This window comes from Lactuca sativa, chromosome 7, assembly GCF_002870075.4.
Source record: "Lactuca sativa cultivar Salinas chromosome 7, Lsat_Salinas_v11, whole genome shotgun sequence".
NCBI classification, from domain to species: domain Eukaryota; kingdom Viridiplantae; phylum Streptophyta; class Magnoliopsida; order Asterales; family Asteraceae; genus Lactuca; species Lactuca sativa.
Window position 1 is genome coordinate 25,672,356 of NC_056629.2, and position 25,895 is coordinate 25,698,250.

The 25,895-nt window shown below is 33.2% G+C and overlaps 2 protein-coding genes across 2 annotated transcripts; one reads left to right on the top strand and one right to left on the bottom strand.

The window, feature by feature from the left end:
* Positions 1–1,267: 1,267 nt before the first annotated feature.
* On the bottom strand, positions 1,268–2,903 carry LOC111906833 (transcription factor MYB102). The gene is made up of 3 exons (XM_023902612.3): positions 2,507–2,903; positions 2,279–2,408; positions 1,268–2,112 (listed from the first exon to the last, which is right to left on the bottom strand). Exons 1-3 carry the CDS (start codon positions 2,637–2,639, stop codon positions 1,332–1,334), a joined length of 1,044 nt encoding a protein of 347 aa, XP_023758380.1. The 5' UTR covers positions 2,640–2,903; the 3' UTR covers positions 1,268–1,331.
* A 21,661-nt stretch (positions 2,904–24,564) lies between these two features.
* On the top strand, positions 24,565–25,248 carry LOC128127208 (kinesin-like protein KIN-7A). The gene is made up of 2 exons (XM_052765635.1): positions 24,565–24,780; positions 24,865–25,248. The coding sequence occupies exons 1-2, from the start codon at positions 24,565–24,567 to the stop codon at positions 25,024–25,026; spliced, it is 378 nt and encodes a 125-aa protein (XP_052621595.1). The 3' UTR covers positions 25,027–25,248.
* Positions 25,249–25,895: the final 647 nt, after the last annotated feature.

Genomic DNA, 25,895 nt, shown 5'->3' on the forward strand with positions numbered 1-25,895 from the left:
ACTATTTTAAAGTTGATTATGTTTTTTTTTTTTTTGGATTTAGGTTTTGAAGGGGCTGCCATTGATGTGGAAAATGAAAAAAACATGGAAAACGAGAATATTCTAGCAAAATGTTGTTATTTTTTAAGAATGTTATTCATTTTTGTTGATATTCTTTTAGAATATTTTATAACTATATTAAAATGTATAAGACTTTTAGTTTGTAAAAATATGTATAAATTTGTATTTAAGTTCGGATGTATGAGAATATATTAGAATGTTTGTTATTTTTCAACATATGATTAAAGAATTTTGTTTTTCTTCAATGATATTCTTCTAGAATTATTAGAATAAAATTCTAGAAGAATATCATTCTAACAAAAAATATTCTGATAGAATAAAATCGGTAAAAATTTAAATTGAATTAATTAAAAAATTCAGATTTTTTTAAATTAGGAGAATTAATCATCCCTAAAAATCCGAAAATTTTCTTTTATAAATGTAGTTAATTGTCCAAAATACCCTTTTGCTAAAAATTATGTGATTATATGGTACATGTTACTCTATTGTAGTATCATACACTCTCAAATCATGTCCATCGATTAATTTCATCCGTTGGTCCAGATCTGTGCATTCTGGCACACAATACTTAGTAAAAACAAAATAACCTAAGCATATATATATATATATATATATATATATATATATATATATATATATATATATATGTGTGTGTGTGTGTGTGTGTGTGTGTGTGTGAGAAAAAGGACCACACAATTATAAAGTTCTTTATTGCTTACAAATCCCAATTATTGGTAGTTTTTAAATAATTATATAATTGTATACACTTATTTTCTAAGAAGAAATTACTTTTAAGATTGTCTTGCAACGTAATCTCTTTGCTGTTAAAAAAAAATAATAGTAAAACCTAATCTCTAATTTACTTTTTTTTTTAACTAGCACTCGAATAAATTAATAATTTGAATTGTAATATATGATTAGAAAATATATATATTTAATTGATAATCAAATATTTTTCTTTAGTTACTTCTTTAATTGTACACCTGTCAAGATGGCCTTCCAAAAGTCAACTTTCAACATATAAAATTTGTCTGTATGTTGTGTATTCTTTATTCTGTTATCCTAAACAAATGCATTCTTGATTGGGAATTTTTATTTTTTTTATGCTGTGTCAGGATATTATATTCTTACTAAATTTGACAAAGCATTCAATCAAAAATAGTTCAAACAAATGATATACCAATAATGGAAATCTAGCTTAAAAAAATAAACAAAAGAACCTTTTGGATTATGATCATGTAGCTGGATTCAAATTACAATATATTCAAAAATTACATAAAAGCATTCGACTCCAAGATTTCTTGATATTCATATTTGAACAAATTGCTGCAATAGCTGATTTCTCTTTCATCTTCGGTGCTGCTACTTCCAGTGATGTAAGTGGAGTTCGAGTTCGAATTTAGATGAGCTGGACTTGACGAAGGTGTTGATAGATTCGACAAATGTGAGTTGAAGTCAAAATCACTGACGTGTTGATGGTAGCCATAGTTGTCGATGGCGATAAAGTTATCAAGATTGTTTTGCCAATCATTCAATGCGCAAGTTTGTGGGTTAACATCCGAAAAACTCGAAGGAAGCTGGTCTACATTTGGTTCCATGAGTTGGGAAGATTCACTAGAGTATTGAACACAACTAGGGTAATTACTCAATGGGGCACAACTAGGGATTTCTTGAATTAGGGTTTGATGATCTTGGTTTTGGAGTTGGACTAGGTGATTTTCTTGAACTTGATGGGGACTTCCAAATTGGTTTTCTTGACCATTTTGGTGGACAAAAGTAGTAGTGTTTTGATTGCGTTGAGAAGAGAGGAGTGATGCTGCTAACCTCAACAATTCAGGGTTAACCACTGGTTGAACCCCGAACATGTTTGTGTGAGATTGGCTATATAACGATGAGCTTAAAATGGATGAAATATCAAGAAGATCAAGTCGAGGATTATGGGTAACTGGATCAATTCCCATTCGAAGAAGTCTTTTTCTAATGTGGGTGTTCCAGTAATTCTTGATTTCGTTATCAGTTCTTCCTGGCAAACGAGCTGCAATAGCAGACCACCTGTGAAATGATGAAATGATTAGACAACGTACTAAAAACAAAAATTTCAAATCTTTAACCAAACCCGTTTTGAAAATTAACATTTTGAACAAATTAAACCCATGTTTTCAAATATCATCAAAGTGATCATTAATCAAATATAAAATCAATTAAAAAGTTGACTTACTTGTTCCCCAACACACTGTGTAGTTGAATAATTGTTTCCTCCTCTTCAAAAGAAAACCTTCCTCTTTTAATATCGGGTCTCAGATAATTCGTCCATCTTAACCTGCAACTCTTTCCGCACCTCTGTAACCCTAAACACCATAAAGTTCAACCCGAAAATGATCAGTGATTATTCATAGATACAGTTTCCACAGCCACTCTCTTGTAGTCCATAAATTCAAGAACTTACCAGCATTCTTGGGGAGAGTTCTCCAGTTTCCATAGCCATTCTTCTGAATGTATTCAATCAGTTTTTGATCTTCTTCTGCAGTCCATGGACCTTTCTTTAACCCATTCTTTTCACAACAAGGTGATCTTCCCATGGTGTAAATTTAAGTTTAAGTTCTTTAATCTGTATCGTTTGCTTACTAAAAGAGTTTTAGAGAGAGAGAGAGTGATAGATAGATAGAGAGAGATGTAGGTCCATGGAAATGCAAGTACTTGTGTATATATATACGTATAGAGAGAGAAAGAGAGAGGGAAAGAAGACAAGAAACAAAGGGGAAGTCAATGGGATTCGGTGGCCGTCCTGTGTTAATCTCCATGGTAACGTGTCCCTTCATTAAAGGCTTAAACGAACACACATACACACAAAAAAAAAAAAAAAAAAAAAAAAAAAAAAATACACGTAAAACACACACAAAAACACACACAAAAACACACATTTGGGTGTGTATTGACAACAAAGATTTTACAAAGTCAAATGTGTAACTTTATATATTATATTACTGTTGTTATTTTCACTTTTCGCTGGCATATGATATGATAAGAGTGATGGGGTCACATGATGCAACTTCGAAATATTTGGTATGGTTAATTATCAAGGGTAGAATTTTAATCATATATATTCATAGATATATAATATAACATGTATTCAATATATAAGAAATGATTTAATATCTTGATAATAATTTTTATAATGGTGTCTAATAAATTAGACTATTAATTAATCAGACAATTGTAAAAAGAGAAACAAAAAATGCTATCAAATTAACCTCTGCTGTTTGAAACTTTCTAAAATTTACCCTTGTGACCAATTACTCCTTCTAGATTTTTATTTAAATTCATATTATTATTATTATTATTACTACAACGTAGCTAGCGTCCATACTTAAAGATTTTATGTGTAAATGGAAAGAAAATCCAAGTGAAATTTGATGTTTCCTTTTTTTGTTCATTTCATGACTTAATAATGGAGATTTAACGATATATATTATACAATAATCAAAATAAAATATTTATATTAAGTTGTATGTAAATCATATGTTAAATTTCTAAAGGGTTATAATTTTATAGAATAAAGTCTTATACTTTATGCATTTATATATATGAAATAGCCTTCTTAATGATTTACACAATAATGTTTAATTTTACTAAATGTTTTTTATCACTTAATGTATTCACACATTCATGAATGTTTGGCAAAAACTTTAAACTAGATCGCACAATATTACAGTGAGCTAGACCTTTTCTAAAACGTTAATATTCATATACACAAATCACAGACAAATTAACATTCACAAATACAAATATTTCCGGCTAGTGGTGATCCATGGCCGCGGGGACGGTGGTGATGGTCAAATGGTCAAATTATCCTACAATATATAGGACAGATCTTCATCCGTTATTTTCATACTAGCTGTCTTCCAACGCCAATAAGCGAAATCCACGTATCCCATCTCTTTCACAACTCCCTTTTCTAATTTATTATACACTTAAGACTAAATTACACTTTCGGTCCCTATAGTATATACATTTCAACAGGTTTGGACATACTTTTGAAAATTTGACACCACGATCTTTATGATCGGCGAATCCATCAGCTATGGTCCGTTTGCAGTTACTGTGTAAACCACTTAAATACATGTAAAATTTACATGATAAAATTATATTTTTTTTGTCTGTTTTATTATTATTACTAGTTTATAACTTATGAGAACCACGGTTATAAAATAATTAATCAAATTTTTATAGTAAAAACTCAAAATTATGAATAAGTTATTTTAAATAAATTATTAATTTAAGAGATATTTTTTATTAGTTATGTGAAATTATAATCATTGATTCAAATAAATATATAAAATTAATTTTTAATATATATTAGATATTTTTTATTTGTGAATTAATGAAAACAATAATTTAAAATTTAAAATTTAAAATTTAAAATTTAAAATAGAATCACATTAATGAGGAGGTCTAATAAATTTAAAATGGAAAACTAATAGATTGACAAGTGACAACACATTAATTAAAATGTCTAATATGGTGACACATGGCAAAAGAGTTACTCTTTTATTAATATAGATTATTATTGAATAAATAACCGAGCATATGTATTCCGCCTTTGAACTTGCTAGACTTAGGAATTCATATAAGTTGTTGTCAAGTTGATATAGATGTTACCGGTACAAGAAAAATAAGTTAAAAAAAAAAAAAATTTCATTGCATACAGAAAAAATAGGTGTTGTCACTGCAACACCAGATAGCACTATAGATCCACTAGTGTTGCTAGTGTCCTTTTTTCCATGAGAATTCAACAACTACTTCTACCACCTAAAACTTCCATCTAACATCACTTACTCATTTAGATGTGTTATTTACTACTACCACCATCACCTAAGACCATACAGTGCACCGGTTACTGCATAGCGCGGTAAGATTCGGTATGCGATAAACATCTTACCGAGACCAAAAAACAAAAAAATGTAGCATATGTGCTTTGTGTTATAGTTTTGCCGCATGAGAAATGAAAAAGTGAGTTGTTTCTAGCTGTTGTCCTAGAAATTGGTATTTTAATTTAATTTAAATTTTTTATTTCAGAAAACCACTATAAATACAAACTATCTAATTTATATTTTTCACACACAAACCACCTGCAATTTATACAACTTTCGAAACCTTTGCGTTCCAAAAATGAATCCAAACAACCCTCAATTTACCGTTGTAGCAAGTTGCGTGCTAATGTTTGTCCGATTGAGCCGTCAGTTTACCGACCACAAATGGATATGTCTTCAATCTCGCCCCAACCCCAACAATTTTTCTATCAACAAATACCACAACAATTTTAGACGATGCAACCTCTTAGCCCAACCACATTTCAAAAAATATCCCCGCTCCCAAATACATTTACTCATCGGAAGTCAAATTTGTCCAGAAAACTCAACCCGATCCCGAACCGGTAGCCAAGCCCGATCCCGAAATTGTTCGGGAAACCCAAGTCGAATCATCCAACCCTAAAAAACACGGAAAATCAAAAGCATTGGCTCGAAAAGAGAAGATGATGTTTCAACAATGACAACCGGACGAAGAGATGGTTTTAGCACAATCATGTGTCGATATTTCGGAAGATTCCAAAAAGGAAATGCGTAAAAAGATGACCATTTTTGGCGACGCATAAGGGAGTTTTTTCTTAAGGTCATGAATCGTAGATAGTATCGCACTAAAGGTGAGTATACTAGCAAGTTTCGCGAGATGGATAAACTTGTCACTAAATTTAATGGCATTTACAACAATTTGTTAACGCAACAGAAAAGCAGAGAAGACGATGAGAAAATTTTAGAGACGGCCCTTAAAATGTATCTTGTTCATAGTAATAAGAATTCGTTCAAGTTTCTCGATGTTTGGAGGGTTTTATCCAAGTCCCTGAAATGGATAAAAGAGTATTTTCCCAGATGTCTTACACTATTTCATCGGATGCACATTTTGGGGTTGATTTGAACGAAGTGGATGAACTCGAGCTTGAAGAAGTAGTTTGACCGATGGGTCAAGATAGCGAGATAGGGAAAAAAAAGATCGTCGTCGAATACATCAGGAACGGGAAGAGGAGATAAATTACATAGAGTTGCTACTAGTTAGGAAATTTATAATTTGAATTTTCAGAGTTGTTTGAGTTTTGAAAAGGAGAAGATGGAAGAGAAAAAGAGATCAAGAGAGGAAAAGCAACGAGCTCGAGAGGAGAAACAAAAAAGTCGGGATATGAAATTTTTAAGAAAACCTTACACATCATTGAAGACGAGCTCGATATGGTTTAGAGGGCTAGAGCGGACATCATATAAAAATATTACAAGTAGTGTTTCTAGTTAAAATTTGTCGTTTCATGTAGGTTTTTTTTTTCGTTTTTAGGAATGTACTCGTTTATGTATTTTTTTTTTTGTCGTTTTTTAGGAATGTAATCATTTTTATTAAATTAATGAAGGTTTTTTTTATTAAATTACATTTTATTCATTTTTTTTTTAAAAAAAAAGGAAAAAAAAGTGATGAAGTGTGGTATGACACTCACCAGTTTTATAGTATGAGACCAAAAATAACGTGACATTGTAAAAATGTGGTAAGTATGATATAACACCCACCAAACTTAAGTTGCCATCCACCACCATTACATTCAAATATCTAACGTACAAACAAAGCCAAATTGAAATCATATTTCAACCCTATAAATGGGTCTTAAATCTAATTCTTAAAAACTTAAAATTCTCATATCCAGTTGTTTAAAACATGAAATTAATTTCAAGACCAATCGTTTAAAGCATGGAATTCTTTTGAAACTAAGAAATTGATCTCAAATTCAATTATTTAAAATTTGAAACTAAAATAAACCTAATTGTTCAAAACCTCAAATTGAACCACAAATGCTTATTGATGCACATATTATGGATATGGTGTTGGGGCCACTGGTAGGAATGATAAAGAGGTCAATGGGTTGGTATATCTATTGGGAACCGCTAGGGAGGTGGATGAAAAAGCAAATATGGTGAGGAGTGGTAATGGTGGTAACTCAATATGTTTGTGGAAGACAACATTAAGGGATGTGTTCAGTAATCATAGGAGAACAACTGGGGGAGGTGGTTAGAGAAGATGATGCAACAGATCGTCAGTGGATGTATAGGTGGTGGCCAGTAATGGAGTAGACATGGTGGTCGGTATCAATGCAAATGAGGTGAGTAGCATTAGAGTGACGAGGCCAGAGAGGTGGATAAGTCGACTGTTGTAACACCTGTTTTCCAAAATGGATCGGTTGATAACATAAAGGAGTCAAAGGCATGGTTTTAAGGAAAACCATATACCACGACGTGGCGCATGGAGTGCCATGACGTGGCATGAAAAATGAATATTGTGTGCTTCTAATGGACAACACAACGTGACAAGAAGAGTGTCACAACGTGGTAAGCGTTGTAGCCCAAGCCCATGATTTTTAGGTTTTCCTTCGTATTTAAAGGCCTTAACTCTAGGGTTAAGCCATTCTCTTCAGCTTCCATCCTCCCTAAACGAAACCTTAGCATATCCTCTTTCCTTTTTGCTCCTTGATGGTGTTTTGGGTCTCTTGAAGGTTAAAGGAAGACTTTGTTTAGCAAAGAATCAACTAGCAAGCTTTTCTACATCTCTTGGTGCACCTTCAGGACTTGTGTAAGTCTCTAGGTTCCTATCTATTTGGTTCATCTCTTGTGGATCTAAGTTTTGAGACCTTTTCCTTCATGGTTTGTGGTTATGATTGGTTTAATTTGATAAAGTTGGCAACTTTATCACTCCTTCAGGTCCTTTGATCATCATGTGTTCTAGATCTAAACTCTCATGTTGTTCGGTGAAATGCATGGAGTTTTGGCTACATTTATTACTCTTTTTGACCTAGTTTTGGGAGAGACATGCATTGGACATGCATGTCCATAAAGTAAGGATTTTTATGGCTCTTTAGAAGGAAAGGAAGCCTTCTGGAAAGTTGGAGCAAAGGACTAAACAAATTAAGTTCTTAATGTCCAAAATATGGCTTTCCCTATTTTTATACCTCAAATAGTTTAGAAATATGAAGGATATGTTGGATCCAAACTTTCTCCTTGCTTCCTTGAACCAAAATGAATTTCTTTCTTTATAACACCCTATTCCAAATCATTCCTAATTCGGGGCCAATGACCCGAAGATCGGTTATAATAATTGGAAAATAGAGAATTAGATCCCCCCCTCCATTGAGTGTGGAAAATGTAGATCGGAATACCCGGGAGTTTGGTTTGTGTTTTGGAGCCCAAGGGTATATCGGTAGAGTATCAGTTCGGGCCTTTATGAAATTTAGGTTTAAATTTGGAAAGTTTTAATGCAAGGGAGAGTTGATAGAAGTGTATAGCTTCTCATTGCCTTTTCGTTGATATAAAGAACGTTGACATAGGACTTATAACAAAGAAGTTATGACATTCGGAAGATTGGCGGTTCTTGACCCTAGCCGAGTACGTTGGGAGTACGCTAGGAGTACACCGGGCGTACTGGCTCGACATCCGGATCGTAGAGGATTCAACATACGTTGGGCGTACGCATGGTTAACGCGGGGCGTACGACCAGTAGGGGCAAAACCCTAAAATTTACGGTTTGTGCCATATTTAATCACCTTAAGTCACTCATGGATCTTCTTATGACCAATTTCCACTTCTCTAAACCGTTAGAACGAAACCCTAGTGCTGTTTGTGATCTTTGGAGCTTGAAAGTGAATTTTGGTGGTATTTTTGGTGATTTGAAGGAAGAAGAACTCTTGGAGATTTTCTTGGGGTAGCTTGAGCTTGTTGATCCAGATTCATCATCATCTTTGCAAGCTATTTGAGGTATAAAGTTCCATACTTGATGATTTATTATGCAAGATGTAGTTTTGGGCCTTGTTTATGCATTTTTAGGTCTTTTGAGTTAAGGTTGAGCTTTTGTTCTATTCTAGAAGCCATGGATGTTAGATCATAGCTCCATTGAGGTCACTTGTTCATAGAAATGCAAACTTCATGAGAGGTATTGGTCCATGCAAGTGTTAAGACTCTTATTAAGCTTCTTTTTGAGTGTTGGGTTCCATTAAGTCATGCATGGGTGTAAAGTTGCCAACTTTACGTATTAAGTCACCATTTAGGATCAGATCTGAGAGTTTGGCAAGTTGTCTTAACTGAATAAGTGCTCAATGGAGTAGATTAGTAATCGGGGGAGTACGTTAGACATACCTAGTTGCTAAGTTGCGCGTACTGGCCCCGGAAGGAGTACGCTAAGCATACGAGCTGAGTACGCCCCACACACTCAACAGACTGACTTTCGGTTTGATTTTCACGAGTTTGGGCGATATTTTAGGCTTTGTTGAGCCATTGGACTTCTTACTTTGGGCCATGGATAGACTATGGAATTTTTGGGAATTAGGTTCATGATGATTTTTGGGCCCAATTTGGAAGTTGGGCCTTATTGGGCCTTGTAATGCCATTTAAGGAATTTAGGACTTTTGAGTAGATGGGTTTGGCCTTGGTTTTGGGGCTAAGTAAGGAAAATGGTAAAATGGTCTTTTACCTTGGAAATTTGACAAGTATCTTAGATTCTTGATTATGGGTCGAGATCTAATTACTAATTGGATATTATTTGATGATGTTAGTGTGGAGATTTTCTAGACGAACATACCAAGATTTATTTGAGAGATTCAGCAGCTAGATGTGAGTTTTCTCACTGTGTTTAGCAAGTCGATGGCACCAATGTCGGCCCATGGTTTGCCATGTTAGGATGCTAGTTGTCTTTGTGACTCTTGCATGTGTTATGTGTTATATGTTTAGCGGGCGGGGCCCGATGACTATCATGTATGCTATTTATTTTTGTGATTATTACATGTGTTTGTATGATTATATGTTTATGTGTTTATATGTATACCAGGCGGGGCTTGATGACTGACATATCTGTTTACCGAGCGGGGCCTGATGTCGGGATGGGCCTATTATATATTTGATATGTGGTATTATAAGGAAACTCACTAAGATTTGTGCTTACAGTTTTCAGTTTATTTTTTCAGGTATTTATGGTTCGAAGGGGAAGAGCCCGGGATGATTACACTGTACACAACATATCGTTCTGCATTTTTATTTTACTCTGATGTACTTGGATGTTATTGATACACTTTGATTCATCATGGTTCTATAATGTTGTTTGGATAATGTTTTTATTAATTTGAAAAATCAAAATTTTTAGCCTTAATTTTTAGGACGTTACATTCTTCCTCAAGCTTCACCAAATTCCAAAGAATAAGCTCACAATCAAGCAAACAAGCTCTGAATCATGCTTGGAGGCTACGGTTTCGTGTTGAAGGGTTGGAGGTTTAAGATGATACCATAATCCTTGAGTTTAGGTGCTTAAATATGGAAGAAACCCTAAAAATCATGGGTTTGGGTTGCAGTAGCTGCCATATCGTGGCATTCTTCTTGCCACATCGTCGCGATCATTAGAAGCGTGTTTCTTGAAATTGACATGCCACGTCGTAGTACTCTATTCACCACGCCATAGCACAAGGTTTTTCCTAAAAACCTTACCTTGATCCCTCTAATTCCTCAACTAACATATTCTTGAAAATGAGTGTTACGCTATAGATGTACTTCATGTTCAATTATGAAGCCTTATAGGACTTAGTTTCCTACACAAAGGCTTTTATGATATTAAGATGCTGAAATTTTTGGTATTTAGATTGAAAGAAGCATTAGTAAACAATATTATCTAACTATAAACTTTTGTTTCATGTATTACTTATTTATTGTGTGTTAATAGTTTTTTGTTGCCGCTCACTTAGACAAAGTTACATATATGTATGTGTAACAATTGGTATAAATAGGTCAAAGTTCATCGGTTAAACCACCAGAAACACTACTGTAAAAGGACCTATTGTATAGTATTCCTTGTTCTTAAGTGCAATTGAAGTCATTATACTGGAAATTGCATGTGTAATACCTTAAATTTCTCAAAGTGGACGGTCGTTAACAATTAGAAAACAATTCACAAAAACAAGTATTGATTAATGCCCTAAAAATAAAATTTCCGCATTAAGTATAATTGAGAGCTATAGATAACTTATTTGGATAGTTTTTGTTCATATGATTCCATGGATATAAAGAACATCTAAAACGGAGATCGTATGAGGAAGTTACACTGGTTTCAAGTTATAAAATCAGTATTTTTCTGATTTTCCTGAAATGAACTTTGCACTGCTTCGTTCGGAATAGCTACAAGCCTCGTAAATTTTTTTTTATAACATTTTTGAACTCAGACTGTGTTCTATTATTTGAATTCATGTTTATATCATTTTAAACTTAGAGCAAAATCGAATTTGTAAAATCTATCGAATCGGAACCAATTTAATCGTGAAACTTTAAACGCCATTTCACGAAGTTATGTATATCATAACTGACTTACGTCTGCATTTTTGGAATCACATCAACCAGGACAATAAGCAGGCAATTTAAAAAGAATAAAATTACATGCTGGGATTTATGAGCACGTGAATCGAGGTTTAACGGGTGACAAATTTATTTATGACATCATGCATGGTACCAACAAGTACCATGCACATTTTTGGGGCCAAATAAGTATACCCAAAAAGTCAATAAAGACTTCAAATGTGCATAAATACTCTAATTGGAAACAAGCTACATCACATTCTCTCTCTCTCTCTCTCATTCATTACATCTCTTTATCTCTAAACCTTTCATCTCTCTCTCTCTCACACACACACACTTAGGGTGGAAGAACCCTCCACCGAAGGCTGATTTTTCTGGCCAAATGAGGAGGCTAGAACGAACCCCTCCTCCTGTCAAAGAACCACCACCCAAACACCCCCTCACTATTGCTGCTAATCTCGATCCCTTTCTCTCTTTTTTTCCCTTGGCTCGCCGGAAAAATAAAACAGAAGGAAGGAGGCTGCTACCTATGATCTAGCTTCCCTCCATTCACCCTACTCGACTACCCATCACCTCTAGCACCACCCCTTTCCTCCTGCTATCAGAGTTCGAAGCCACAACTTCGACGAGTGAGCTAACAACCAAGAAAGAAACTCACCGGAAAAATGGGTTGTCTCCCATTCTCGATTGTTTTGACACCAAACTACCACACTTGTGCCAACTATGATCTTCTAATACCCCTCACGATGTCCGTTCCTTGAAAATGAAGGTTTTAACATGATGAAAACTATCAGATTGAGTTCTCCAGTGAGAAACTCCGACGACACTTCATGTCTCTGGCGAACATTGTTCTTGCGACCCATAGATGGTGAAAATCAGTTTTTTGAAATCTTATAGTGTAGATCTATGACCCTATGTACTCAGAATGTTCAAAAGGTCCTCCGTCTGAAAAACGAGAAAACACGAATCGGTTTTTGATTTCCTAAACAAATCAAACTCACGCTTCAAGGGTGATCCTATCTCCCCATTAACGGTTTTGTTATTTGGGGGAGAGTACATGCGTGTTTAATGAAGTTTTTATGATTTTCAAGTTTTCGTACATTAAAATGCATCATACTTTGTTATTGATCAGAAGTTTGGGAAATAGTAATGTAAAATGTTATAAATCATTAATAAAGCATATAAGTTAAAGTAGAATACTAAAAGATGATCTAATTTTACCTTGATGAGAAATACAAGTATGAAGGTTAAGAGAAACCACAAAGTCATAAGTAAATTGCTATAAGAATGCAAGTATATTCTATGCTTTATAAAATTATGATCTTTTGTTATATATAAGGTTGACCATGTTAAGAGTATATAAAAGGATTTTATATATAACCAAAAATGTTACTCAACATAATTATGTACAAAACGAAAGTATATTGCCTAAATTGGTTGAAAAACAAAGTTTAAACAATTACATAACAATTAGTTGAAAAATACCAAAAATCAATTAAACATTTATGAATTTATGTAAAAATGAGTTTAAAAATGATTTTTATTATATATTTATAATTATTATAGAATTAAAAATCATTTACGAAATTATACAATTTGGGACGTTACATTCTTCCTCAAGCTTCACCAAATTCCAAAGAATAAGCTCACAATCAAGCAAACAAGCTCTCAATCATGCCTAGAGGCTACGGTTTCGTGTTGAAGGGTTGGAGGTTGAAGAGGATGCCCTAATCCTTAAGTTTAGGTGCTTAAATATGGAAGAAACCCTAAAATCATGGGCTTGGGTTGCAGCAGCTGCCACATCGTGGCATTCTTCTTACCGCATCATCGCGGTCATTAGAAGCGCATTTCTTGAAATTTATATAACACATTGTAGTACTCCATTCACCACGCATGGCACAAGGTTTTTCCTAAAAACCTTACCTTCATCCCTCTAATTCCTATATGAATCTATTCTGGAAAATGAGTATTATAGTATAGATACTTTATGTTCAATTATGAAGCCTTATAGGACTTAGTTTCCTACATAAAGGATTTTATGACATTAAGATGACAAACTTTTGGAATTTTCATGGAAAGAAGCATTGGTAAACAATACTTTTGAAGTATAACCTTTTGTGATCATGTATTACTTCTTTATTGCTTGTTAATATTTTTGGTTTCCACTGACTTGGATGAAGTTACATATATGTATGCGTAAGAATTGGTATAAATAGGTCAAAGTTCATCAGTTAAACCACCGCGAACACTATTGTAAAACGACCTATTGTGTAGTATTCCTTTTTCTTAAGTACAATTGAAGTCATCATACTTTAAATTTCCTACGGAATACCTTAAAATTTTTGCATTAAGTATACTTAAGATCTATAGATACATGATTAGAATAGATTATGTTCACCTGATTCTATGGATATAAAGGATGTCCAAAACAGAGATCGTATGAGGAAGTTACGCCTCTTTCAAGTTATAAAATCAATATTTATTTGATTTTCTAGAAACAAACTTTTTGCTACTTCGTTTGGAATAGTTACAAGCCTCATAAATTGTTTTTGAGCACATTTTTGAAGTCGAACTGTGGTCTATTATTAGATTTCATTTTATGTCATTTTGAACCTCAAGGAAAATCGAATTTGTAAAATATGTCGAATCGGAACCACTTAATCGCGAGACTTTAAACGCCATTCCACGGAGTTGGGTATATCATAATTGAATTACGTTTGCATTTTTGGAATAACCACAGCTGGGACAATAAGTAGGCACTTTCAGAAGAAAAAAATTACATGCGGGGATTTGTGAGCACGTGAATCGAGGTTTGAGGGGTGAGAAATTTATGTATGACATCATGCATGGTACCAAAAAGTACCATGCACATGCTTGGTGCCAAATAAGTATACCCAAAGATTCAATGAAGAATTCAAATGTGAAGAAATACTCTAGCTGGAAGCAAGCTACATCTCCTCCCCCCCCCCCTCTCACTTACTTACAGTGGAAGAAGCCTCCATCGGAGGCTTTTTTTTGGTCAAAAAGAGGAGGCTGCAACCCTTCCTCCCGTCGAAGAAGTACCAACCAAACACCCCCTCACTGCTGCTGCTAATCTTGATCCCCCTCTCTCTCTTCCTTGGCTTTTCGGAAAAACGAAACAGAAGGAAGGAGGTTGTTGCCTTTGATATATCCTCTCTAAAGTTACCCTACTCGATTCCCCATCACCTCTGACACCACCCCTCTCCGCCTGCTACCGAAGTTCGAAACCACAGCTTCGACGAGCGAGCTAACAACAGAGAAAGAAACTCACTGAACAAAAGGGATTACCTCCCTTTCTCGACTGTTTTGGCACCAATCTACCACACCTTCACCAACTATAATCTTCTAATACCCCTCACAACGTTCGATCCTTGAAAATGAGGGTTGCAACACGAAGAAACCGCCGAATTGAGTTCTCCGGCGACACTTCATGTCTTCGGAGAGCACTATTCCAGTGACCCTTAGACATTGAAATCAATTTTTCAAACTATTATAGTGTAGATCTACGAACCTGTGTACTCGGAATGTTCAAAAGGTCCTCCGTTTGAAAAATGAGAAAACATGATTCGATTTCTGATTTCCCGAACAAATCAAGATCACGCTTCAAGGGTGAGTTTTTATAGCCCTATTTTTATAGTTTACATATTCGGGGGAGAATACATGCATGTGTAATGAAGTATTTATGATTTTTCAAGTCTTCATATGTTAAAATGCATCATACTTTGTTATTGGTCAAAAGTTTGGGAAATGGCAATCTAAAATGTTATAAATCATCAATAAAGATTATAAGTTAAAGTGGAATGCTAAAAGATTATATACTTTTACCTTGATGAGAAATATTAGTATGAAGGTTAAAAAAAAAACCACAAAGTCATAAGTACATTGCTATAAGAATTCAAGTATATTTTATGATTTATATAGGTTATGATCTTTTGTTATATATAAGTTTGAGCATGTTGAGAATATATAAAAAAAAATTATATATAACCAAAAATGTTATTCAACATAATTATGTAAAAAAAAGTACATTGCCTAAATTGGTTGAAAAACGAAGTTTGAACAATTATATAATAATTAGTTGAAAAATACCAAAAATCGACTAAACATTTTTGAAGTTATATAAAAATGAGTTTAAAAACGATTTTTAATATATTTTTATAAGTATTATAAAAATAAAAAATCATTTTTACTAAATTAATAAATTTGTCTCACACGATAGCATAATTGATTTCCGAAATTTAAGAATTGTTATTGTAGACATTATGTATCGTATCAATTATGTAACTTACCGATTATTATGAAAAATGTTGGTATCACATTGGTTGAAACCTAGAAAATGTTATAAAAGCAATCGTTATGCTGCCCAAATTTTGTTATAACAGATAATAAAATTTGGAAATCATTTAAGTCTTACAAATCTCAAATACTAAAAGACTTCAATCAAAGATTATTCCTAAATAACAAAATTATAAGTATTCAAAAATCTTATAAAGGAAAGTTTAGGATTAGAATTCCTAGACACATTGTTAGGATCCAAGACATAGGGGATTTTATATATGAGCTATGTTTGTTTCTAAAAGTCATAGGAGCTCGGATCATTTCCTAAGCTATATGGGCTATATTTTTATCGACACTATGACTGTATGTCTTAGTAAAAGTCTTATGTGTTATAACCGTTAATCCGTATGGAACGTGAAATTTCAGGTATAGATCGACATTATTGTTTTATACGAGTAGACATCCTGCTAAAGGTTGCTAACTACAACCACCGTTTGACAAGTTGAAAACATGCGTTGACATTTCTACACTACTTACTACATGACGCTAATAAAGCATTGATATGGAACTTTTAGCATGCCCTTTTTTAGTGCGGGTGTAGAGGTTGTGAGTCGCAATTCAGTTATGAGCTCATTATAGATCCCTGATTTGTTTCGTTACCGTATAGAATTGAAATTTATACTAGGTTTTTATTCACTTATACTAGTTGAAAGAGACTATATATAGTGGGATAGTTTGTGACTCAAAATGATAAGTGTCATTACCAAAAAAATTAAAGTTATATAACACTTAATCAATAACATGACTCACTTGGTCAAGTTTTATAAACTTATAAACAAATAAGTTTTGTTCATAAACCTTTCACTTTTGAGCGAAAGTATTTTTGGCGAAACTGATTCTCTTGGCACAAACAAAAAGGTGTAAGATGATGCTTAAGAATTATTGTGACACGAAAACACAATGTTTAATGGAGGAGTTTGCCCCCACTGATTTGGTTTCGGTTCCTAAATTAAGTAAGATAACACTTAAATACTACTACAACACGACCTTACAAGTTTTATAAGCTCAAAATCTATGAGTTTTACATATAAACTAGAAAATTGCTTGTACGAAAGTTCAAGAGTAAAGTTGTTTATTTTATGTTTTCAAAAAATATGATGTAGGATCCCATGGAAATGACATTACGGAATTAATAACGTCAATCATGAATCAAACAATAAGAAAATCAACACAAGGTGTAAATAATTCTATTTAGCTCAATTAGTCTGGAAGGTAATCTCAAGTGTAAAAATGTGGAAATGTAAGAACTCTTTTTTCTCTCTCTCAACACTTAAGACTACAACACTATGTATAGTAATGCCCTCAACAAACTCCAAAATGTATAGTTTGACTAAGGCATAAAGTACAACCTCAATGTTCACACTAAAACAAATAAATATATCAAAGTAAGATCAACTTCGATATAGAGAACTATCCATGACCTTCTGTAGAGAAGTTGGGTCTTCTCCAAGAACTTCTATATATAAGCTTCTCTATCACCATCACCAGTAGAATTGCCACGTCATCAGATTCAATACTTCTTGACTCAAAATGTGACATGTCTTATTTTTATATAACTTAGTTTTCAAAATCCTTATATAAAAATGAATTTTGGTCATGGGAACCGTAAAATTTGATACAGGTATGACTTACTTATATATTTATCGAATTTTTGTACTTTTGAGATTTGAACAAACAACATTTCTACATGAGTCCAACAACACTTTTATAACTCATCTATTTTCATATGTTTGATAAAAAAGTACGAATTTATAAAACTTGGTCAATAGATAAATTTTATAAAACACTTTTGGTTATAAAAGTACTTTGTGTAAAAACCTATAGAACTCACTAGTAATTTTTGTTGAAGTATCTTAATGCATGTATTCCTCAGGTTTATTAGCAGGTCGGAAGAATATGCATAGAAGAATCTGCGTTATTTTATTATACCTATGTAAACGTTGAATGTTTAGGCGTGTGTTGTGATTAAGCAATAACCATTCTCAATGTAAATTCTATTTTGGTAATAATAGAATATTTTATTTTGTATTGTTCAATTTATGTTTAATAATTGTGATCACTGATTTACGTTGCGCACCTCGGCGTTTCCGCCGGCGGCCGAGAGTGTGAAAAATTGGTATCATAGTTATTGGCTATAGTGAACTAGTACTTTCTTAGGAAAGCACGAGTATAGCCGAGGGCTTACTCTCTTAAGGTTAGGTGTATTGCGTAACCTACAAATATATGGTTATATATATATATATATATATATATATATATATATATATATATATATATATATATATACATACATATACAAACTTGAACCCTCAAATACTAATACAACGTAAGGTGTTGGTGACCCTTCATGTCTTCGGCGAACACTGTTTTGGTGACCCTTAGACGGTGAAAATCAGTTTTTCGAACTCCTATACTTATAATGTTCAAAATATCATTTTTTTTTTAAAAAATGACAAAACGTGAATCATTTTCCAATTTCCCGATCAAATCGAACTCACGCCTCAAGGGTGAGTTTTTATAGCCCTACTTTTTTGTTTTTTATATTTGAGGGAGAATACATGCATGTTTAATGAAGTTTTGATGATTTTCAAGTTTTCATACGTTAAAATGCATCAAACTTTGTTATTGGTCAAAAGTTTGGGTAATAGCAATCTAAAATGTTATAAATCATCAATAAAACTTATCAGTTAAAGTAGAATGCTAAAAGATGATATAATTTTACCTTGACGAGAAATTAGAGTACGAAGGTTAAGAAAAACCACAAATTCATAAGTAAATTGCTATAAGAATGCAAGTATTTTCTATGTTTTATAAAGATTTTGATCTTTTGTTATATATAAGTTTAATCATGTTATGAATATATAAAAAGATTTAATATATAACCAAAAATATTATTCAACATAATTATGTACAAAACGAAAGTATATTGTCTAAATTGGTTGAAAAACAAAGTTTGAACAATTACATGACAATTAGTTGAAAATAATAAAAATCAACTAAACATTTGTGAAGTTATGTAAAAATGAGTTAAAAACGATTTTTATTATATTTTTATAATTATTATAAAAATAAAAATCATTTTTACTAAATTATGAAATTTGTTGCATACGATAGCATAACTGAATTCCGGATTTTAAGAATCATTATCTAAGAAATTATGTATCGTGTCAATTATGTAACTTATCGATTATTATGGAAATTGTTGGTGTCACGTTGGTTGAAACCTAAAAAATATTATAAAAGCAGTTGTTATGTTGTCCAAATTTTGTCATAATATATAATAAAATTTGGAAACTCTTTAAGTCTTACGAATCTCAAATACTAAAAAACTTCAATCAAAGATTAATCCTAAACAAAAAAAATTAAAAGTATTCAAAAATCTTATAAAGGAAAGTTTAGGATTAGGATGCCTAGACACATTGTAGGATCCAACACATAGGGGATTTTCTATATGAGTTATGTTTGTTTCTAAAAGCTATAAGATCTAGGATCATTTCCTAAGCTACATGGACTATATTGTTATCAACACTATAACTATGTGTCTTAGTAAATGTCATATATGTTATAACCATTAATCCGTATGAAACGTGGAACGTCAGGTATAAATCAACGGTACTGGTTTATACGGGTAGACATCCCGCCAACGGTTGTTAGCTACAATCATCGTCTGACAAGTCGAAAACATATGTTAACGTTTCTACATTACTTACTCCACGATGCTGATAAAGCATTGATCTGGAACTTTTACCACACCCTTTTTTGTGTTGGTGCAGAGGATTCGAGCTGTAATTCGGTTATGAGCTAATTATAGATCCTTGATTGTTTTGTTACCGTATAGAACTGAAATAAGATTTATATGGGGTTTTTGTTCACTTATACTAGTTGGAAGAGATTGTATATAATGCGACAGTTTGTAACTCAAAATGATAAGTGTCATTACCAAAAAAAAGTTATATAACACTTAATTAATAACATGACTTGCTTGGTCAAGGTTTATAAATTTATAAACAAATAAGTTATAATCATAAACCTTTCATTTTTGTACGAAAGTATTTTTGGCGAAACTAATTCTCTTGACACAAACCAAAAAGGTGTACGATGATGCTTAAGAATTATTGTGACATAAAAACATAATGCTTTTATAGGATAAGTTTGCTCCACTGATTCGGTGTTGGTTTTCAAATTATGTAAGATAACACTTAATCATTACTACGACACGACCTCACAAGTTTTATAAACTTAAAATTTATGAGTTTTACATATAAACTACAAAATTGCTTATAAGAAACTTCAACAATAACGTTGGTTATTTTATGTTTCCACAAAATGTGACATGTCTTATTTTTATATAACTTGGTATTCAAAATCCTTATATAAAAATGCATTTTGGTCATGAGAACCGTAAAACTTGATACAAGTATGACTTACTTATATATTTATCAAATTTTGTGCTTTTGAGATTTGAACAAACAACATTTATATATGAATCGAAAAACACTTTTATAACTCATCTATTTTTATACTTTTGATAGAAAAGTACGGATTTATAAAAGATGGTCAACTAGATAAATTTTATAAAACATGTTTCGTTATAAAAGTTTTTTTTGTCAAAACCTGTAGAACTCACCAACAATTTTTTGTCGGCGTATCTTAATGCATGTATTCTTAGGTTTATTAGCAGGTCAAAAGAGTTTGCACAGAATACTCTTTGTTTTTTTATTATATATTTGTAAATGTTGAATGGTTAGGCGTGTGTTGTGATTAAACAATAGTTATTGTCAATGTAAATTCTATTTCGGTAATAATAGAAGATTTTATTTTGTATAGTTCTATATATGTTCAATAACTTTGATCACTAATTTACGTTGTGCAGCTCATCGTTTCCGACCGGCCGAGGGGGTGACAATATGTATGTTGCACCTTGATTTTATTGACTTGACATTATTAAGAATAATGTCTCATTATTATGCTAGTTCCTAATGATATGATGTATAACAATTTGGTATCAAATTCATCTTTTAACAAAATTGGGCAGTGACATGACACACTTGGGCTTAAATTGTGAGAGAACATAAACGAACATGTTCTTTACAATTAGGTCCATAGTTTAAGCCAATCTCATGTTTTGGTCTTGGTTTAATCTATCATGATTTTTTATGTGGTTTTCCTACAAGAGTAGATTCCAAAAAGTTTTCCATCATGAAGAGGGATTGTATCGACGATATGAGAGGAAAGGGACGGGATATATGAAGTGGGGTGGATTGTAGAAGGTAAAGAAAAAGGTTTTTTTTTTTAATTATTAGAGGTAAATATGAAAAATAAATATGATAATAATAATAAGAAAAAAAAAAGAAAGAAAAGGTAAAAAATATTCTTTATAATGAATTATTATAAGTAATTAACGGTGTTAGTCAAAAGAACAAACCGTGCAAAAAAATACCATGAGGACTAATGGTGCTAGGTTCTCTGAAATTTGAACACAAAGTGCCAATTACATCAAATCATAGGTTCTTTTTCGTGATCAAATCTTAAAATATACAGAAAAGTGTATTATCCATCAACCATATTCTTACAAATATTATAAAAATAAGACAAATTTTAAAAAATAGTCATTATAGTTTGCAAAAAGAAGCAACTTAATGATATCTTTCATTAGGATAACATCGGTGGTCCTTGTGGTTTCAAAATCAAATGCAGTTAGTCCTTTTAACTAACCCAGTTAAAAAGAATGGTTAAGTACATATGAAATGACAAATTTACCTTTATCTAACTATATATATATAATTTCATTTTATCTCATTTTTCTTTATCCTTTTATTTTATTAAACCTTAACCATATACCCTATACCCTTCCGGCCGTCTCCCCTGCATCATTTCTTCAAATCTAATAATGACCACCTCTCCACTATACCTTTGTTGCTAAATAAATTACACGGGTGCTCAAACAAGTTACATATGAAGGTATGATTTTTCCGGAAGACTGATTCTAATCATGATGGCCATAAAACATTTGCCTTGACATATGGATTCGACCCCAAAGGCTCCTTTGGCCCCTACTTCACCACCAACTTATGTTTCTTCACCATAATTTTCACTACTTGAAGACGATGGAGGAATTCTGTTGACTGCCGCTCTTTTATAACCACCATCAAACTTAACCCTATCATGGATATCACCATTACAAATCATCAATCAATCCCACTACAAATCATCAATTAACCCCTTCCTTGTTCATTGATCTATCTTCTGATGGGACCTACAATTCGATGATGGTGGTTTGCTTGAGTCAATGGTGGTTTGCTTTAACAATGTTCTTCAAGTATATTATGGGTATATGCTATTAATCCCTTAACATATCACCGCCAACAAGAACTATTAATTATCGAATTTATAGGCGTAAACTTAAAGGAGATGCTATTATCACAATGACGTTTATCTGTTGGTGTACGAAAACATTTACCTTTGAAGACATGCCCAAGATACACTACAAGAAAAAAGGCCTTTTACGACGCGCAAAATACGACGCTCATTGATCTATGTTACGCAAAGGAGAGTGACATTAGAAAAATGTCATCTCTTCAAAAAATTTAAGGATAGAAGACACGCATTATTGCGCGCCCTTAAATTAGTGTCTAAAAAAAAGCACGGAGGGCACCTATAATAAAATGTGCGTCGTCTAAGGATGTCGCTTTATAATTTTTAATGGAACGCGCGTTCCATCCTTTAACAGTAGGGGGAAATGAAATTCTGAAAAAATTAAAAATCCCGCCTTCCTTTTTTTTCTCCTTTCCCTCTTGCCCTGGACGCTCCTTCCTTCCCCCTCCCGACATTGATTGCTGCTTACTTCTTCCCTCACTTCTACCTACTGGAACCACCATATCTCCCACTCGATGTTGAAATTGTTAGAAAAAGCCCTAATTATACTCTCAAGTCTAAATACAGAAAAAATAGAAGATGGTGAAGAAGTAGCAGTAGAAAAAGCCATAATCGGAGGTGGTCCTGTTCTTCATTGTTTCTTAGATGTTGAAATTGTTAGAAAAAGCCCTAATCGGAGGTGGTCCTGTTCTTCCTCCCACCACGATTCCTAGCTTTTGTTCACCGGAACACCAATTCCACCGTGGTTTCTGATCCACGCTAACCAGTCGTCCCAATCTTCAACGATTTTCTGCCATTCAAATCCAGATGGGTTGAAAAGAAAAGGGGCGAACAGCCACGACACGACTAGGAACCACATTGAGATGGTTAGGTGGCTCTGTATTTGGCGCCGCCGTGGAGAATTGTGTGACCGAAATAGTGAAGTTTGGTGCCAAGAGAGAAGGTGAAGAAGACAGCGGAGAGCTGGAGGTTCATGATTATTAGGTCACCGAGTGCAGTTCTGAAGCCTCTTTCGAGTCCGATCTCCATAATCATCGGTAACGCCATTAAAAGACCAAGTTGAACTACAGATTGAGAAGCCATGGCTGCTTTCAAAGCTTTATCTCCTTGCATCTTTGCTGATTTCATAATCGCTTTTTCTAATCCACTTAAACAGAGTTATAATCTCCCGTATAAGAACACATGCACAGTAAGCATCACCATCTGAAACATAAGATAATTTGTCATTTTCTTTAGACTTTAAACTGTTAGACACACACACACACACACACACACACACACACATATATATATATATATATACATATACAGATATTAATTAATTTACCATTGAGCTAACGTCGTCCTACTTCCTAGATGGTGTTTGTGTGTGCATAGACACACACGAATGTGGAGTCTCCAAAGTTGTTGATATCATAGACAGCATCATAAAGGATCCTTCAAGGGCACAATTGCTAAAGTTTTTCATGTCTGATGGAGATCTTTCAAAAGAACTTGATGACAGATTTGGCTCTTAGTGTGGGGATATTTTGGTCTTGATTGTTATTAGAACTTTTTAACTTTTAACTTTTATGATTTAATAATGATTTATTCCTATTTTTATTTTGTAACAGGCTTCGGTTCCCACGAACGAATCTGATAATGATTGACCAGGTTCAACAAAGCCAAACGTTCATATTTTGATGGAGGTAAATACCAGAATACAAAATGAAACTAAAAACAATAGTTTATAAAATGAAAATGATCCTGTATTTACAAAACCAATAACAATCGATACATCAATATGTACAACAACTTACATTACAATGAACCCGTATCGTTAACCATTCAAAATTGACATTGAAGAAACAATGAAAAGTTTTTACCTTTTGTTACTTTTCTAACTCGGTTTAAGCAAAAATTCACCTTTTTTTTTACTGGGATTGCAGCTGTGTACTTACAGTGGGCAGGAACATTTTACCAAAGAAAAGAAGGAAGAATGATTTCAAGAGGAATTGGAATTGTGATCATCTGCGACTAATGTGGGTATGTGACCTTGATTGACAAAGTCAATCTTGTTTAATCTCAAACAGCAAAGAATTTTCTCGGGTAATTCTTCTGGTTTTTGAGCCTGTATGTTTTTTTTAACAAGAAAAAATATTAGGGAGGGAAAAAGTTGTAATAGTTTGAAAGTACATCAACAATTCATGATTAGATTTAGATTACCTAAATTGTTAAGCCGAGATTCATAATCCCGTGTTTTAGACGTTCACGAAATGCATCCAATCCTTTTCTTGCTATGTAACTAAATCGATGAATATCAAGGTCAATTTCAAAGTAATTTGATCCCTTAAAGAAGTTGTGTTGGGGGCGTGAGAACATGGCTCCATATAATCAACAGAGTGAGGAGGACAAAAATATTAGTACTACTACTCCTCCTGATGTTGCTGCACAAAGCAAACCAAATCTGAAAAAGATTCAAATGATGTCTAAAACAATAGGTGAAGATAATATTCAAAGCATAAAAACTTATGTTACTGAATTAAAAGAACGTGTGTCAAAGTTACAATACCAAAAACAGCTACTTGTCTGCCAGGTTAGTTACAATTTAGAAAGAAAGTAAGTTTTTACTAAAATTCCGAAAATGCCCTTTGTAAAATTATTGTTTTGGTTTGAACAGGCATTCGAGGTAGAGGAAGCAAACGATGGTGGTGGTGGTGGGGCCTCTGATGAGACGGATTTTGTGGAGGAAATGGAATATCCTATCATGCCACGTCACCTTGTGTTATGTCAGGTACCTATGGAACAAGCTTGTACTCCTCGAATAATAGTATTGCAATAAAACTACTTTTGTCAAACACATATATGTACACTACACTAACGGCACACCTGTTGGATTAGGGTCTGATACGTGTTCTACAGGTGTATAATCGTACTGCCATCCCACTGGATTCATCCCCGTTGCTTTCTTTCTTTTTACATTTGGCAATGTCGGCTATCTACGTGTCATTTCCTACAAAATATCCGTTTGTGATAATAATTTAAAAATAAAATAAAAATAAAAAAACTCTTTTGTAAAAATGTATGGGCCGAACAAGAAAGAGTGCATTTTAATTGATTCATCAATTAACTTTTTTTTATAAGGTGTAAGTTAATTATCGTTCGATATAATCGACTTTGATCGATAAAAGTTGAAATGCAATAAATATGATCAAGGTTTTCTAGAGATAATGCATAATTAAAAGGTTCCCTAAATAATGTACTGATGAAACGTGGCTTTCGCATGTCGGCATACTTTTTTGTTTGACTTGATGGGCTTTCTTGGTTAACCACTTAATCTGGACAGCTTAGTGTATCAAAACACCAACCCTTCCCCTACTTGCCCTTAATATTTTTTCCACCAACTTCTCTCATGTTAAAATTGATGATGATTATGAAATCTATTTGTTGGGATGTAAGGGTAAAATGGTCATTTGGTCTTAGGGGCTGTTTTATAGTTGCTAACCATTCAGCCACTTTACCATACAAGACTTGATGGGAAAATAAAAGAAAAAAGAAACAGTCCCTGAATTATTTGTATTGATTCATGATTGATACCTTGTGTTTTCCCATTCCAGGTAACAGTTTCCAATTCGAATCCAAACATAGTAATGGTTGGATTTCGTGTCGCTGTGGGGAACACATTAGCAAACCATATACCCTCTGAGATAA